The 15,992-nt window shown below is 34.6% G+C and overlaps 1 protein-coding gene across 2 annotated transcripts in view; it reads left to right on the top strand.

The window, feature by feature from the left end:
• The window catches only part of PCDH9 (protocadherin 9), a 976,450-nt gene that overhangs the window by 640,609 nt on the left and 319,849 nt on the right, over positions 1-15,992 (top strand). Inside the window, exon 3 of one of the 2 annotated variants that reach the window (XM_033409955.2) lies at positions 2,760-2,835. In XM_033409955.2, coding sequence (XP_033265846.1) covers positions 2,760-2,835 — 76 coding nt within the window. Of the gene's footprint in view, positions 1-2,633; positions 2,836-15,992 lie in introns of both variants that reach the window. The other variant, XM_004282152.4, reaches the window with a different exon arrangement.

Here is a 15,992-nt window from a genome sequence, read left to right as displayed (position 1 = left end):
ATCTGTTTGAGCCTTACAACACTCCTCTGCTTAAGGCACTGCTCTCTCCATTCTACAACGCCAAGAACTCCTTCAAAGACATAATGTCCTTGTCCAGGGCCAGGCTCTACCAAGCAAGAACCCCCAGGCAGGAAATCTGGTTCTGACTTCTCATCTGGTGCTCTTGGGCAAAACCTGAATAAGTACTGTATTCCTTGATGACACCCATAACACCTGTTTCATAATGTACCATTCTCATTTTCCTTAATTTTAATTTATTCAAATATTCTCCTTCTATCTTGATATTCCAAACATTATTCCACTTGCATCAGTCATTATGATGATAAGTTAAAGATTGATTTGCTTACTCAATTTGCTTCATACTATAATATCTATGTTGCCATTCTTAGTCCTTATGCATCACCACCCCTACCTCCCATTAGACTGATAAATTGTGCACAATTTTGCCAATTAAGACTTAAACATCTCTGAGTCAAATTTATTAGGAAGTATTTCTGTAAACCACAGTAGTTTAAACATTATATTACACTAATTTACAGGGTCTTACAGCAAATAAATTATACTAGATTTATATCTGTTATTCTCAATTATAAAGTGGTAAAGAAATAGCATAGTATAGTATATGTGAGATAGAATTTAATAAGTTATATTTGAAATAGTCTAAAAAATATTTTCCTTATTATTTTGAGTAAATATAACACCAGGCTACATACCAGTAGGTGCCCAATGATACTATGAGAACGACTGGATTTAGTTATAACTGATGTTGCAGATTTGGACATTTCCTAGGAAAAAAAAACTATTGTAATTAAAACAGTTTAGAAGAATATCACAGATGTTAATTTTCCTTTTTCCTTCTGTCTATGAAACAAATATTTTATAATGCCTTATAAGCATCTCCCAGAAATGCTTTATGAAGATTGCAGAATCATTCAGATTGTTCCATTGTCTCTCTTATGTTTTGACTTCCTTTTTATTCACTTAAGCTATAACTAAGAGATAGTCCTCTAGAGGTAACACCAAAGATACTTTAGTCACTAAAACTATGGACTTTTTAGTAGACCAATCACTTTAAAAGCGATGTTTAGCAATTATGCATTGTAGGAAGCCTGGTCACTGTTCTTTATTACAAAAGCATACACTTAATATGAATTAAGTGCATGTTGAAACAGAAACAGAGAATACTTGTATTATTATTCCCTCAAGGGTTAAATTCACCTGGGAGAGGAAACACTAATAAATAAAATCAGTAGCATGACCTTCCCTTAAAAGTAGAAATGCATTTCATATATTAGTATTCAAGTTTGCTTGCATATTATGTAGCACTTACCTAGGCATGGTTCAAACTCTATTGAGGAGGGAACAATGGTAGTGAGATAGTTGTGCTTGAAGGTGCAATGTGCTACAGTAGACTCAATTAGGACCATTTATGATTATAGTTTATATGATGTCTACATTAGTTCATTTAAAATGTACTAAACTATTAAATCACTTCACACAGGTCATTGAACAGCAATAAAGTGGTATCAGCTCTTCTCCATTATGACTCTGAGCTAGATTTGAACGAGTGACTCACAGAAAATAGGCTATATTCTATTGTCAGTCTATAAGAAATACATTTATAGAATAGCAGTATTTCTACCTATAACATTTTGTCTCTACATTTGTTTTCTTTGAAATGGATACAATTTATAAATTGTCTCTTGAAAACACAAATCTTAGGTAAGATAAAGTAATTGTTATACATTGTATCTCCATATGTTATATATTTATTACTTATATATTCATAATTTTATTAAATCTGAGTAAAAGTAGCCACATGCAATGCTATATTAAAATGGAAATTAGGTGTAGTCAGACATACAGCACAAATTTACTACTCTCACATAATTCTGTAAGGCATAAATCTCCACCATACACACCTGTAAATGTTCTCTTATCTCATAGATTATATCAGCTAAAAGAATATTTACCAAGAAAACTAAGCAGTGATCTGTGCTGAAAGGCATAATTTTATTTTACTAAAATACTAAAAATGTATTAAAGTACCCATATACATATTTTAGGTCACTTCTGATGGTGACATTGTGTAAATAGATGCCAAAGTAGGATTACAAACACCTTTCAACAGGGATATTCTAAAACCAATGACTGGTAGCAATATCTGGGCCAGTGGACAATAATGGCTTCACTGCAAAAGCTACCTTAAAAGCCTCAAATAAACACAATACTAGGTCATTCAAAAGAAATGGAATGTTGTGTTGCATTATCTATGCATTTATTCAAATCTATGAAACAAACATTTTTGTATTTCTGCTTATTTAAATTTTTTTTATAGCTTTGACCATTAGCATATATATATATTCATTTTTGCCTTTCTTTCTACAACTTTCAATGGTATACCACAAGTTTTTGTTCTTGAATTACACAAGATTGAAATTCTTTCTTGTATTTTGCAAGTTGGATATGTCATAGGAAATGACAAATAATAAATGTTTGTTTCCAGCTGTGTTCCAAGTATTTTATATTCTGCCTCGACATTGCACTGTGTGTTAAAGTTGCTTTGCTTTGCGTTCCGCCTCCACTTCCTTTGGGAAGGATGTTAACGGTGTGTCCTGTGGTCTTCTTTGTAGTCGCAGCGCCGGGTTACCTTTCATCTCCCTGACGGCTCCCAGGAAAGCTGCAGTGACAGTGGTCTAGGAGACCACGAGCCGGTGGGTAGTGGAACCCTGATCTCACACCCTCTTCCTCTGGTTCAGCCACAGGACGAATTCTATGACCAGGCCTCTCCGGACAAGAGGACTGAAGCAGATGGCAACTCTGATCCCAACTCTGGTGAGTCCTCTTAAAAACTTTGCTTGGAGTTCTTCTGGTTTTCTGTTGTGCCCTTGAGTTTTAACAGTCATTCTGGGGAGCAAGTAAATGGACATTCAGTTGTTTTTTGCTGGCTTTATTGTTGTTGTAATATTCTTTGAAATATATCAAGTCTAATGTGCTTGGTATATTGGCTGTTAAATTCTTTGGTGCATCTTTATTTTATGAACCATGAAAAAAGAAAAAATGCTGCAGATACAATTGCAAGAAGCCGTTTTATGAAAGACATCTAGATGTCAAAGATATTAAAATGGGAAGACAGTTTTACATTTTAGAATTGATTAAATATAGTTAAGTGGAACATAGTCAATGAAGAAAAAGAAAAAAGTGTCCTGTGGAATGCTCTTTTCCAATGAAGACTATACACACACACATAACACACACACACACACACACACACACACACACACACACACACACACACACACACACATATATATATAAAACATGGTGATTAAAACAAGTATGAAGAGGAGTGATAATGATGTGGGGGCTTATGGGTTTATATTTTTTGTCTATTTTAATTTTGGATTTTTTTTTTTAACCAATACATTGAAAGAGTGGAATGAGTGGGATGAGACTGGCAAAATCCTTTATTTTCTGACAAACTCACACCTCACCTCAGAAATCATTATACATTCCAGGTAAGCCCTGTGAGGGTACTTCTTCCTCGGCCTTTGAAGAAAAATTTGGGCAAATGCTATATCTTTTTTGTTCATGTTATTGTTATTTTTTTTAATCACTAACTAGTTCACTTTACTTAAAAATTAGAAGTCCAATTCAATAATTATTATGTCCAGTCCAAAGCAATGATCGTGATTTCTGTTTGATTTGAATTAAAAGTTTTTTCTAACTCACCTTGGCCTGCTTCAAACTTGTCTATTGTGTGAAATGGGGTTAGGGTGATGTTTTCGTAATGTCCTAGCTCTTTCTCTCACTGCTTTAGATATTAAAGTGCCTCTGGCAATTCTATGGTTGAAGTAGAAATACCAAGAAGAGGTAAAAAGCATGAAAGGACTTTCTTAACTAGTCCTGTTGTGGTAATCCAGCATTGGCGTTTTATGCCTTCTAGGATTTTAAACTGACTCTTTGATTTCAGGGTAGTGGTGGGGGATCTTTTGTACATATGCGCCCTCTCAAGCTGTGCTCCCATCTCTGCAGGTTTTTCTGATAGGTGGTTCTCTTCTCATTGACATATGAAGTTACATTTGCATCTTCTATCTGTTGAAGTTTTCCTCAGCCAATCTTTTAGGAAAATCTAAGCAAATTCCATACCAGCTCTGGTTCTTAATCTTTCATGTCCTCTTTCTTGGTCCCATAAGGAAAACATACATGCATCTTTTGACTTCACATATCCAGAAGGTCAGGCCATATCCAAAGAGGCAACTACTCATCTCACAGCATTTGGCGGAGCTGGTCAAAAATTCTCCTTAGATTTCTTGGTTCTGGTTAGTCTAAGGACCATTGAACCTGTGGTTCCATTGTCTCAACATTTGCAGGACTTGTGTAAAGAGGTTGGATATGTAGGACAGCTCTTTCTAAACAGATTTCCTAGTCTGCAACTTCCCCTTCTCCAATTTTAAAACATCTCTTATTAGCATTAAGGCAAGGGTCGCAAAACTGGTTCTTGACCACCTCTTCTGCACATGGCTCCTCTGGTCTTTGGGCCTCCTCCAAAATCAAGACAGGAAAGCTCTATTTTAAACACACTGGCACAAATGGTTTTAGGACTTTTCTATGTAGTTCACCAGTTATTTTCACGGAAGTAAAGGTAAAAAAAAAAAAAATGTATGCTGCAATATGGTTAAGCTAAGCTGCCCTAGGCCAGGACTTTATCTAATAGGTGCAGTTACTCATCCAACAATTTCTTAAACCTGGAAAATAGCACTGGGTAAACTGCCAAATAGGAGAAGACATGAGAGATTCTAAAGCTGGGGGTAGGGGGGAAACTTTCAAGCCTGCTTGAAGAACTCCCCAGAATTTTTACCAATCCTGTCACATGGAAAAAAAGACCCAAGGGAAGACACACCCTTGTACACTGCAACACTCAACTCAGCACAGTGACTTCACCCAGAAGAATCACGTTCATAAAAATGTGTTAAACCAGAACAGTGCTCCTTGCTGGAGAAGCCATCCTTATCCATGATTGGGAAGGAAGGATAAGAGTCAGATAGGGAAAGGTGGAGCCCAGAGGGCCCCTGGAGGCTAACACTTCTTTTGACATTTACAAAGACTTTAATTTTAACCTCTTTTGCAAACGTCTAGAGGAGAATTCATTAGACTAGCCTAGAAACACTGAGATCCATAACTAAGCAGTAATTCATATTAGTATAATATTATGATATATTATCTTAAAATTCTGCAGTCACATTTTTGTAATTAACTTTGAAGAATTTGTGGAGTAAGGTACAGAGTAATTGAAGCAATAATCTTCAACAGTAATAATCTTGCTATGTAGATCTAAACCATTTCCATTGTCTTCAGTGGCATTTTCTGTCTCTTGAAGAGTCATGATTTTATAGCAATCATGCAATATCCATATAAATTTGTATTATCTATAGAGTTATTAAGTATTATATCTGTATGGATTCCTAGTTTTTCAAATATAATGATTCTTAAAAATAATTAAAATTTAGTAATAATTTCATAGTAACTTTTTTCATTATGCATTTTTTAAAGAAATTAATACAAATGGTATCATGTGGGGGAGTTTTTGGAAACTTAAGCTTTAATATACCTTTAGACTTTAATATAGCCCTCTGGCAACCAAAGAGATAGTGTCTCTATGTTCTAGGCACTTCTGAGTCCTAGTGCATACTTAGTCAGCTGTCCCACAAATGGCACACACACATGCAATATTTCTTGCAGTGAGTTTTGTCAGTTTTTCTGCATAAAAAGATTTATCCCATTCCCAAATAACAGAATTAATCATATTTCCTTAAAAAGTTAACTTATTAATATGATCATGCCCTCCATGTAAAACTCAATAAAACCATTTATTCTAATAAAATAGTAAGGGGATTTTCAATTGAGGATTTTAATTTTTAAGACATATAGCTAGAGTGATGAAGAAATTTCACCAAGTTAAAAAGAAACAAAAACAATTATGTAATCAGATTGGGAGCAGTTTATTACCACTAATTCAGAATTAGGTCCTAATCCTGTCCCATTGAGAATCATGAATGGAGTTATTTTTTCATCTGTTTTTCTTTTAAATGCTAATTTTAAGCATTTTCTCCTGTTTAATGATGTTCAAATTTTCACATTGTATTTATATTATTAAAGCCCTGACTGTCATATGCTTCTACCTCTATCTGGACTGGGTATGAATTCAGCTGGTGAATTTCTCGCTAAAGATAGTTTTGATACCTGGTATATTTATGGGTAATATTTACTGAAGTCTACTTATGAGTCAGGAATGCTAGTAAATGTTTTAATATATTGTTTATGATTCCACACCAGTATTGCAAGTTAAATAGTATTATAAGTAAATTATTTGTCAAAACTACTTAGCAAGTAGCTGAGGCATAATATGAACTCGGGAATGCCTAACTTCACAGGTTATGCTTTTACTATTCAAAGAAACCACCTGCAATGTGCACAGGTTTTAAGACAGTGTGTAATACAATATAGTCATCACTGACATTGAGTTTTAAATTTGAGGACACTAATCTCATTTTTAAGAGGAAGTTTGAGACATTGAATATTACTAAGATGAGTCGTAAGACGAACAACTTGTGAAAGAACTACTTCTGCAAGGATTACTTGGCACTGGGCTAATGAAAATTAGACCTTAATAGGACCCCGCAGCCCACACAGTATAAAATTATTTTATACAGAGGAGTAAAAAGGGAAGTGCTTGGCCTAAGTTACATAGTTTGTGAGTCAAGAATAGAACTCATATATGTGGAGTCTTACTTAGTCTTATTTAGTCCTCTTTTCGTTGGAACAATTTTTCTTTATCATGGTACTTATATCTTTTCCTTAAAGAGAATCTGTGTGATTAGTTGATTCACAATTGTCTCTCCCATTAATCTCTAAAGACTATTTGCTCACCTTTCTATTCTCCAGGCATAACAGTACCTGGAATATAGTAGGACAGCAATGTATATTTGTTGACTAAAAAAATAATATTTCACAAACACACAAATATACAGTGAGACAAATTAAGTGTTCTATTAAGATAAAGCAAATAAACAAATAATAAACCTAGGAAGTCCTATATCATGTTAACTGTGGTTATCTTCAGTTTGGAGTATTAATTTATTTTTAATTGTCTATATTTTCCACAGTTTTAATAATGTAGTCAAATTATATTTTTATTTTGTAATTTTCATGGAGAGCACCTGATACAGAGCTGAGAAAAAAATCATTCTTAGAATAAAGTAAAAAATTGTATTAAAAATATTTTTTCCTGTCAGTCTTAAAGATATAGGACACACATGCTAAGAAACGGAGAACTTAAAATATTTGAACATGAGATTTTAAATGAGGCTGTCATTTTGGGGAGAAAAAAAATCAAGTTAATAATATTTTAAAATACTCCAGCAAAATCCAGAAGAAAAACATAATTACCCTATCAAATTTCAGTCCTAAGAAATTGTACTAATCCTAACCTTCAAGAAAAAAAATCACTAACCATAATATGCTTTGGGAATTAAACATGAATTTGATTTTTGGGACACAGCATTTTATACAATAATTTTTATGAACTATGTTTATTTTTTTTCATACATACCTTGGGTTGAACTAATTATACTAACCCAAAGAAAATTTTTCAGAGGTTTCATATTGTCACCTGTTATGTTCATTTCCCCATGGGATTTTTGTAATCAATTCAGGGTGATCCCACAATAGTGGCCCCTGAGTTAATGAATCTAGAGTTCCTCAGAGAATGGTATAGAGAAAAAGTAATCAATCCTACTGTGCTTTGAGTTTAAGGGGAAAAAAAGACAATAAAAGAACAAAATTTGATTTTTTTAATGCTATAAAACTTTAATTTTTTGCTTTATTAAATATATTTTTCTAAATGTAAGTTAAAAACTATCTATTACTAACTACTTTCCCCTTAAAATCAGAGAGGTCAGAACATTTTCTAGATTAAGTCATGTAGATCACAAACAAAATATACATCTACTCATCTCTTATGTATGTATATACATATATATGTATCTATCTATCTACTATCTATGTTCTATTGCTAATCACCACCAACTTAGTGTCTTAAAACAACGCACATTCATAATTTCACAGTTTAAGTCAGGAGTCCGAACGTGCCTTGGCTGAGTCCTCTACTCAGGGTCTCAAAAGCCTGCAATCAAGGTGTGAACCAGGTTACTTTCTCATCTGCAGGCTAAACTGTGGAAGAATTTACTTCTTAGATTTTTCAAATTATTAGAAGAATTTATTTCCTTGCAGTTGTAAGACTGAGACTATCTCACTGGCTGTGTGCTGGAGACAGCTCTAAGTCCTTGGAGGTCACCCTCAGCTGCTAACCACATGTGCCTCTCAACATGACTGCTTACTTCTTCAAGGGCAGTTAGAGAGAAAGTCTCTAGAGTGAGTTTGTAGCAATATGCATTCTTACATAACTTCACATATTCACAGGAGTGACATTCCATCACTGTTGCCATATTCTATTGGTCATAAGCAATTCTCAGGTCCTGCCCACACTCAAGGGAAGGGGGATACATATGGTAATGAACACCAGGAGGTTGGGAACCTGAGGGGTCACACTAGAGTATGTCTGCCATAATTTATATAAGACTTAGTAATTCTGAAATATCTTACAATTCAAGGTCTGTCATTTAAGATCCTTTATTCACATGACTTTTCCATGATTCGTTCATTTGTTTATTCATTCTGTAAACACTCATGCAGAGGCTACTATGTGTCAGGTACTCTGCTAGATTCTGGGGACAGGCATTAAAACCAAGGTTCAATAAACTTAAAAAAAAAAACTGAATTACTGTGAGAACAAGAGTTCTAATGTCAGTTCCTTGGTTGGAGAGGCCTTGAGTAAATTTGCGGGAACTTGTAAAGTTCCTGAAATTGTTTTGCAATTTTATTTTCTCTGAGGGGCAGGCTATGAGCATTTTATAGACCATAAAAACAAGACAAAGAAAAAAAAAGAAATATTGACTTTTGAAAGAGAGAAGATACTAGATACCAATAACATTAGTGAACTAGAATAAATGCCATTTATAAACATAAAAAAGTGGGGTTTAAAATAGAATATGTCTTGAATAAGAAATCAATAAAGATTCTATAGAGTGATTCTTTAAACAAGTGACATTGGATAAACAGATATTGTTTAAGCAAATAAAATATGTATGTGTGCCTCTGTGTGCGTGTGCCTCTGTGTGTGTGTGTGTGTGTGTGTGAGCACCCACTGGCAGTGCAGGTTTCTTGGTGCTATGAAATGTCATGGCTAGTTGGGTAAGCAGTGAATAGTTCAGTATTTTTGTGGCACATGCAGTTATGCTTAGCTCCACCACGTGGTCTCGGGTTCCTAACCTCCAAAATGGGGCTATTAATATCTTTGAGAATATTGTTATGAAAACTACAGTTATTTGATATAAATAATCACTTAGCACAGTGCCTGAAACACAGATGCTCAACAAATGGTTAATATACAACTGTTCCAGTCTGTGACAAGAAATGAACCTGGATTGAGATATAGGTTGGACCAGATTTTGAATGATGGGGAGGATAGAATACATTCTAATTGGATACAGCAGATAAGAGAATAGAAAGACTTGATGGTATTCCATGATTTTAGTTTGCTAGACTTACCAGAAAATTACACAATTAAATAAATTAGAGAATATGAGATAAAAAAGCTCAGCTTAGGAAACAATTCTTAAAAAGTTTAAAAATTTGGATAGGTGTAAAAGTTCCTAGATAGATGTATCTAGGAACTAAGAATATGATTCTGAGTTGGAAACTGGAAACTTACAACATAGAAGGTGACTGAAATTTGGGGAGTAAATGTAGTTATGAAGATAGACAAGGGACTATCTTCGAAGGGATTATCTTCTTGGAAGATATTCCAAGAAGGAAATCATGACAAACAACATTTAGGGCAGGCAAAGATGAGGGTGGAGTGGAGTGAGAGCAAAGACAACAAAAATTAGGGTAGAATCAAAAAGATATTTGAAAGTTTGGGGGAGGTTTGAGTCCTAAACATAGTCAGTGTTGGCTTTTTTGGGAGGCACTGTGGAGTTGTGATTAAGAACACAGACTGTGGATTCAGAATAACCTTTTATCTAACTCATTGACCCTGGGTCCACAGGGCTGTTGGCACATACTGCAGGCTTGGTTTACAGGTATCATTATTTCTGTATTGTTATTATTATCAATAGACAGTGAAAATATGTAGAAGAATCAAAACATTTAGCAAAAGTTTCCAGTCAAGTGTTCAAAGTTACCACGGAGAATTTTGAAATGCAAAATCATTGTTATACCTTAGAAGAAAAAAAATTCTAAAAATGTGTTTCAAATTCTGAATACTTTATATTTTAAATTCTTTTCATGGGACTTTTTTCATACTCATCATATCTGATGGGCAGTTCCGGAACACCACCGTTTGCTAAAGACTGATAAAAACTTATATAGTAAAGCATATTTATACTCCAGTATATTCATTATTTCACTTTAAATAAATTATGTTCACTTTATGATTTTAAAGTATTTATTATAACATTAATTATTCAAAATACACTTTTTGTTTCATTCCTATTTTATTTTTAAGAGGATTGCAATGAGATGACTTTATCTTTTATTACTTAAAGTGGTTAAAACTGGCTGTAAAACCAGCAGGAACACAAGCTTTCTCTGCTGGTAAGTTTTAGATCTCATCCATTTCAAGTATGACTTTAATCCCAAAAAGAATTAGCTTTGAGTACTTGTTTATCATAAATATCTAGAAGTAGTTAGTAATATTCAGTAGCATTTGAGCCTGTTGAATTGGTCACTGAATAGTATGCTCAGTGTTATAGTAGAAAAATCTGTAGGAACAATATGCCTCCTAGTGTAAAGGAAGGGTAATGTCAGCTTTCATTGGTGTGCTGTAAAGACTTTCATTTCCATAGCTGCCTGCTGCCATGTGATTCATTCTGCTAAGGGTGGGTAAATAGGAATGGCATTAATTAACCCTGATGTGTGGTCTGCCTTAAAGGAAAAAAATATTCTTTGTATATCAGTGTTTATAATAATTTGAGAGTGTTAAAAGTGATAAACAGATAAGCAAATCAGTAGCTGTATCTAAAAATAAGGAGCTTACTGATTTCAGTAACTCTTAGAAATATTCTTTATTATTATTACTATTTTTTATTTTATTCTATTTTTGGCTGCATTGGGTCTTCGTTGCTGCACAAGGGCTTTCTCTAGTCGCAGCGAGTGGGGGCTACTCTTCACGGAGGTGTGCAGACTTCTCATTGCAGTGGCTTCTCTTGTTGTAGAGCATGGGCTCCAGGCATGTGGGCTTCAGTAGTTGTGGCATGTGGGCTCAGTACTTGTGGCTTGCAGGCTCTAGCGTGCAGGCTCAGTAGTTGTGGCACACGGGCTTAGTTGCTCCACGCACGTGGGATCTTCGTTGACCAGGGATCGAACCCATGTACCCTGCATTTGTAGGTGGATTCTTAACCACTGCTCCACCAGGGAAGTCCCTTAGAAGTTTTCTAAAGCCATGTCATAAGAAAAACATGGAAATAAATTACTAATTATAAAGGATCTATACTCAAAATCAAACTAGTATCTTTTATCTTGATATAGAAAAATAAATAAGAGAAATAAATTGTCTCGAGTTTTAAAATAATTTGAAATTTTTGAAGAAACCACAGATACTTGTCTCAAATGTTCCAAATTAACCTTAACACTATTTTGACACGTTTCTGTCAGTGGATTGAGAATTATTCAGATTAGTGTGACTGACAAATACATGAATGTCCAGATTTTAATAACTCTAAAGTTGCCAGATAAAATACAAGATGGCCAGTTAAATTTGAATTTCATATAAACAGTATTTTTTTCAGTCTAAGTATGTCCCAAATATTGCAATATTGCACAGTTTCTTGCAATATTTGGGACATACTTAGACTGGTAAATTATTCATTGTTCATCTGAGATTCAAATTTAAGCAGCCATCCTGTATTTTATTTTTTCTAAATCAGGCAACACTACCCTAAAATATGATGATTTAATAAAATAGTATTAAATGAATTAAATAATATAATTTAAATATTATGAGGAAATCTACTTATGGCATACATTTAATTACAATTAAAATTCAGAGCAGGGATTAGTCAACCTTATGTTAGAGTTAGTTCTGTGATACTGCCCCAGGTAGAGACATCATTGCTTTACTTTAAAAAAGCATCAGTTCGTAGTATATTTCTATGTCCAGAAAAGAATCACAACGTTACAGGTTCAGTTTGTGCTTATACTCAACAATATAAATGCATTACTCCACCATTGAATGATAACTTTTATGTTGGTCTTCTCCTGATTGTTGCAAACAGAGAAATTCTGGTTAAAGTTTTTTTTTTTTTTTTTTTTTTTTTTTTTGCGGTACGCGGGCCTCTCACTGTTGTGGCCTCTCCCACTGCAGAGCACAGGCTCCGGACGCGCAGCCCCAGCGGCCATGGCTCACGGGCCTAGTCACTCCGCGGCATGTGGGATCCTCCCGGACCGGGGCGCGAACCCACGTCCCCTGCATTGGCAGGCGGACTCCCAACCACTGCGCCACCTGGGAAGCCCTGGTTAAAGTTTTTGATTCATGATTTTTTTTGTTTGTTTAATGGTCTGTTTGATACATCATATTTTAGGATTCTTTATGTGTTCACTGACTTTTATATACTTTCTTTGCCTTCAGGATCTAATCTATGATTTTTTAGGATCTGACGGCTTCCAAGGGAAACTGCCAACATGGGTGGAAGGCAGGGGGAGATAGAGACGGGGAGAGGGAGTGAGGGGGGGAGAAGGGGAGAGACAGAGTTTTAATTTGTTTCTGGAATTTTAAGGCGTTGGTTGCATATCTTAGTAAAGATATCCACTTAGAATATATAAATACATTTTTAAGACCTCTCAAGTACGACGCTGAGAGGAAATGTGTGGAGAGCCATTAGACTGAGTACAAATCATGCCTCTTCCACTTGCCAAGCTGCATGACTTTGGGCAGGTTGCTCTGGCCCAGTGGCCTTGTCTGCAGCATGGGATGAGCATAAGACTTTTATCTCATAGACTTGTACAGATTGCAGGTTAACACATGTAACTCAGAACAGTTCTTGGTTCACAGTAAGTCTTCAATTATGTTAGTATTATTGTAAGAATTAAGTCAAACTAAGCAGTTACCTAAGCAAACTCTTTGGCTTCAGTTCTGTCCTCATAATTAATACACAAGTAAAGAACATGAGACTTATCCTTTCTAAATTCCAGTTTCTTCCTGGCTAGTTGAGGAAAGGTAGGTGTTGCTTTTTTAGTGAATCTTGAATCATCAAAATAATATCTTAGCTCTGCATTTCACCTTTCTTACACAGACAGTCAAATTTTGTTTTTAAAATGTGTGACTTAACACCAGTTGTTTGAAATGTTACATAGATTTAGTCTAAAAAAGCTTTTGAATGGAGAGAATTTGGTATTTCTATAGGATCACTCCAAGCATCCACAAGTGGGTTTAACTGGTAACATTTAGTTATATATAAGGGATATTAATGAAAATCCTATTATGTTCCAGATTCCTGATCTTCAGTTGAATTTTGAAACTTTACAGATTTATTCCTACTAATTGGCCAGAAAACTCTTTATTTCTTTGTAATTAGTAATAACCCAGCTCTCAGTCAGATCTGCAAACAGGCAATATACTGTACTTTGGGCAAATTTGCCAGCTAATCTCTGCAAATTAAAAACACAGTTAAAAATAACATAATAACAATTTTGATTTAAATGCTCATTAGAAGGAAAGAATTAAACCATAAACTTCCTAACTGCAGGCACTGGTTTCACTGATTTTTTTTTCCCCCATGTTTTTGTGTTTTGACATGAACTGGTATTTTATCATTCCTGAGCATTCAAATGAAAAACCCTTTCACATTAGGAATAAAATAAGAAAACTTGAACCAGCTTTTAAAATATTCCAGGAATGAAAAAAAAAAGTTGCTTTAGTCAAGGAAGAGAGTAGATTATATTTTATGTTTTTAAAGATGCAGTTTTAGACTAAACCAAATGACAATTGTGAAACTATGTCTAGGGACCAAAAATAGATGTAGGGGCCCCACAAAACAACAAGCCCAGGCTTAAGAAAGGTAGCATCCTATCATAGGAAGAGTGATGCCTCATTAGAATATTTCCTCAAGGCCTCTTTTTTATTAAGGAAATATATTTTTAAATAAAATCAAAGAGGTATCTTCATTCAGAAGAGGATGTTGAGTTCTGATTTAAGCTCCTTAAGAAATACCTATAGAATATCTCACAGTAACTCTTCAGTAATCTCTCCTAAGTCAAAACTATTGTACAGTAAAAGGTTATGATTTAAAATAAGAAGTTCAGGTATTTCGAGCCAGAAATACCAATACTCCACATGCAGTAAAATCCTGACCTAAGCGGCAAGCAGCATAAGAAAGGGGGAAGGGAAATTAGCCTATAGTCTACCCATTTTACGTGATGCTAGCACAGTCAGAAGGCTTTAGATCTTTAGTTCTTTCATTGTCCAAAAAAGGTACAGAAGGTATGAAGGTGTTTTATGATGTGCAGGGCCCTGGGAACACCTGCTTCAGAATAAGGCAAATCAAGGTTGACACTGACCCTGTACTTTCTAGTCATGTTGTGAACTTTCAGTGTCTCCTCTCTCAATCGCTCTTTCTCTCTCTCTCTCTCACATGTGTGCTGTTTCATTATAATAATAATATAATTATCTTAAATAGAGGATGTTAGAAATATTAGAAATGATATAAGCAGAGTGTCCTGAATATGGTCTGGCAGATAATAAGAGCTCAAAAATGTCAGTATTACTGTTATTAAGTAAGAAATGCTATCTCTCCTCACTGTATCAGTGTCCTCACATCTTCCTTCCAGTGTGATGCTTCTAATCAAATTTGAGTTGATAAACTGAAGAGGCAATTTGAGTAAGTAAATGAGGAAAAACCTGTGGGATACTTCCATGAATGATATACTAACGTGTTTTGAAGAACATAGGGGAATGTATTTCGACTGTTCTGACATTTTTATTTATTTTCTAGTTCTCAAAAAGAATTATTTGTAATGACTTTTTTCAATATGAAATCAGAGGAAAGGCAATATGCATGATTATAATAGTTTAAGTGGTATTGAATAAAGAGCTTTAAAATTCTCAAATAGTCAGCTATTCAAAATAATCTGCCAAATGTATGTAGAAAGTATAGCGTTTCATAGAGTCTTTAGAACTAAAAATCCACGACTGTTTTCCATTTTGTTTATCTTTATGTGGTAAACATTCATAAATTACTGATTCATGTTACACTAATAGACATATAAGTTATAGAAATAGTAAATTGTGAAATAAAATTGCTGTCAAGATATGACAAAATACAGGGCTTCCCTGGTGGCGCAGTGGTTGAGAATCTGCCTGCCAATGCAGGGGACACGGGTTCGAGCCCTGGTCTGGGAAGATCCCACATGCCGCGGAGCAACTAGGCCCGTGAGCAACTACTGAGCCTGTGCATCTGGAGCCTGTGCTCCGCAACAAGAGAGGCCGTGACAGTGAGAGGCCCGCACACCACGATGAAGAGTGGCCCCCACTCACTGCAACTAGAGAAAGCCCTCGTACAGAAACAAAGACCCAACACAGCCAAAAATAAATAATAAATAAATAAATTTAAAAAAAAAAGATATGACAAAATACAACATCCACTTTTGTGATACATATTTTTTTTAAGTTAACAAAAATATATATTTTATTTGTAGTAATTTAATTTATATTGTACTCAAAACACTATTGTACTCAAAACACTATTGATATTGTATTGTATTGATATTGTATTTATATTGTACTCAAAACACTATTTATATAAAAATCAAGTTTTCTATTTCATTTGGAGTGTTTTCCTATTTTCCTTATATCTGTAAATTGCTTGTTTATTTGG

This window comes from Orcinus orca, chromosome 18 (assembly GCF_937001465.1).
Source record: "Orcinus orca chromosome 18, mOrcOrc1.1, whole genome shotgun sequence".
NCBI classification, from domain to species: domain Eukaryota; kingdom Metazoa; phylum Chordata; class Mammalia; order Artiodactyla; family Delphinidae; genus Orcinus; species Orcinus orca.
Note: the sequence above shows the minus strand (reverse complement) of the source record. Positions and strands in the feature narration are given on the sequence as shown.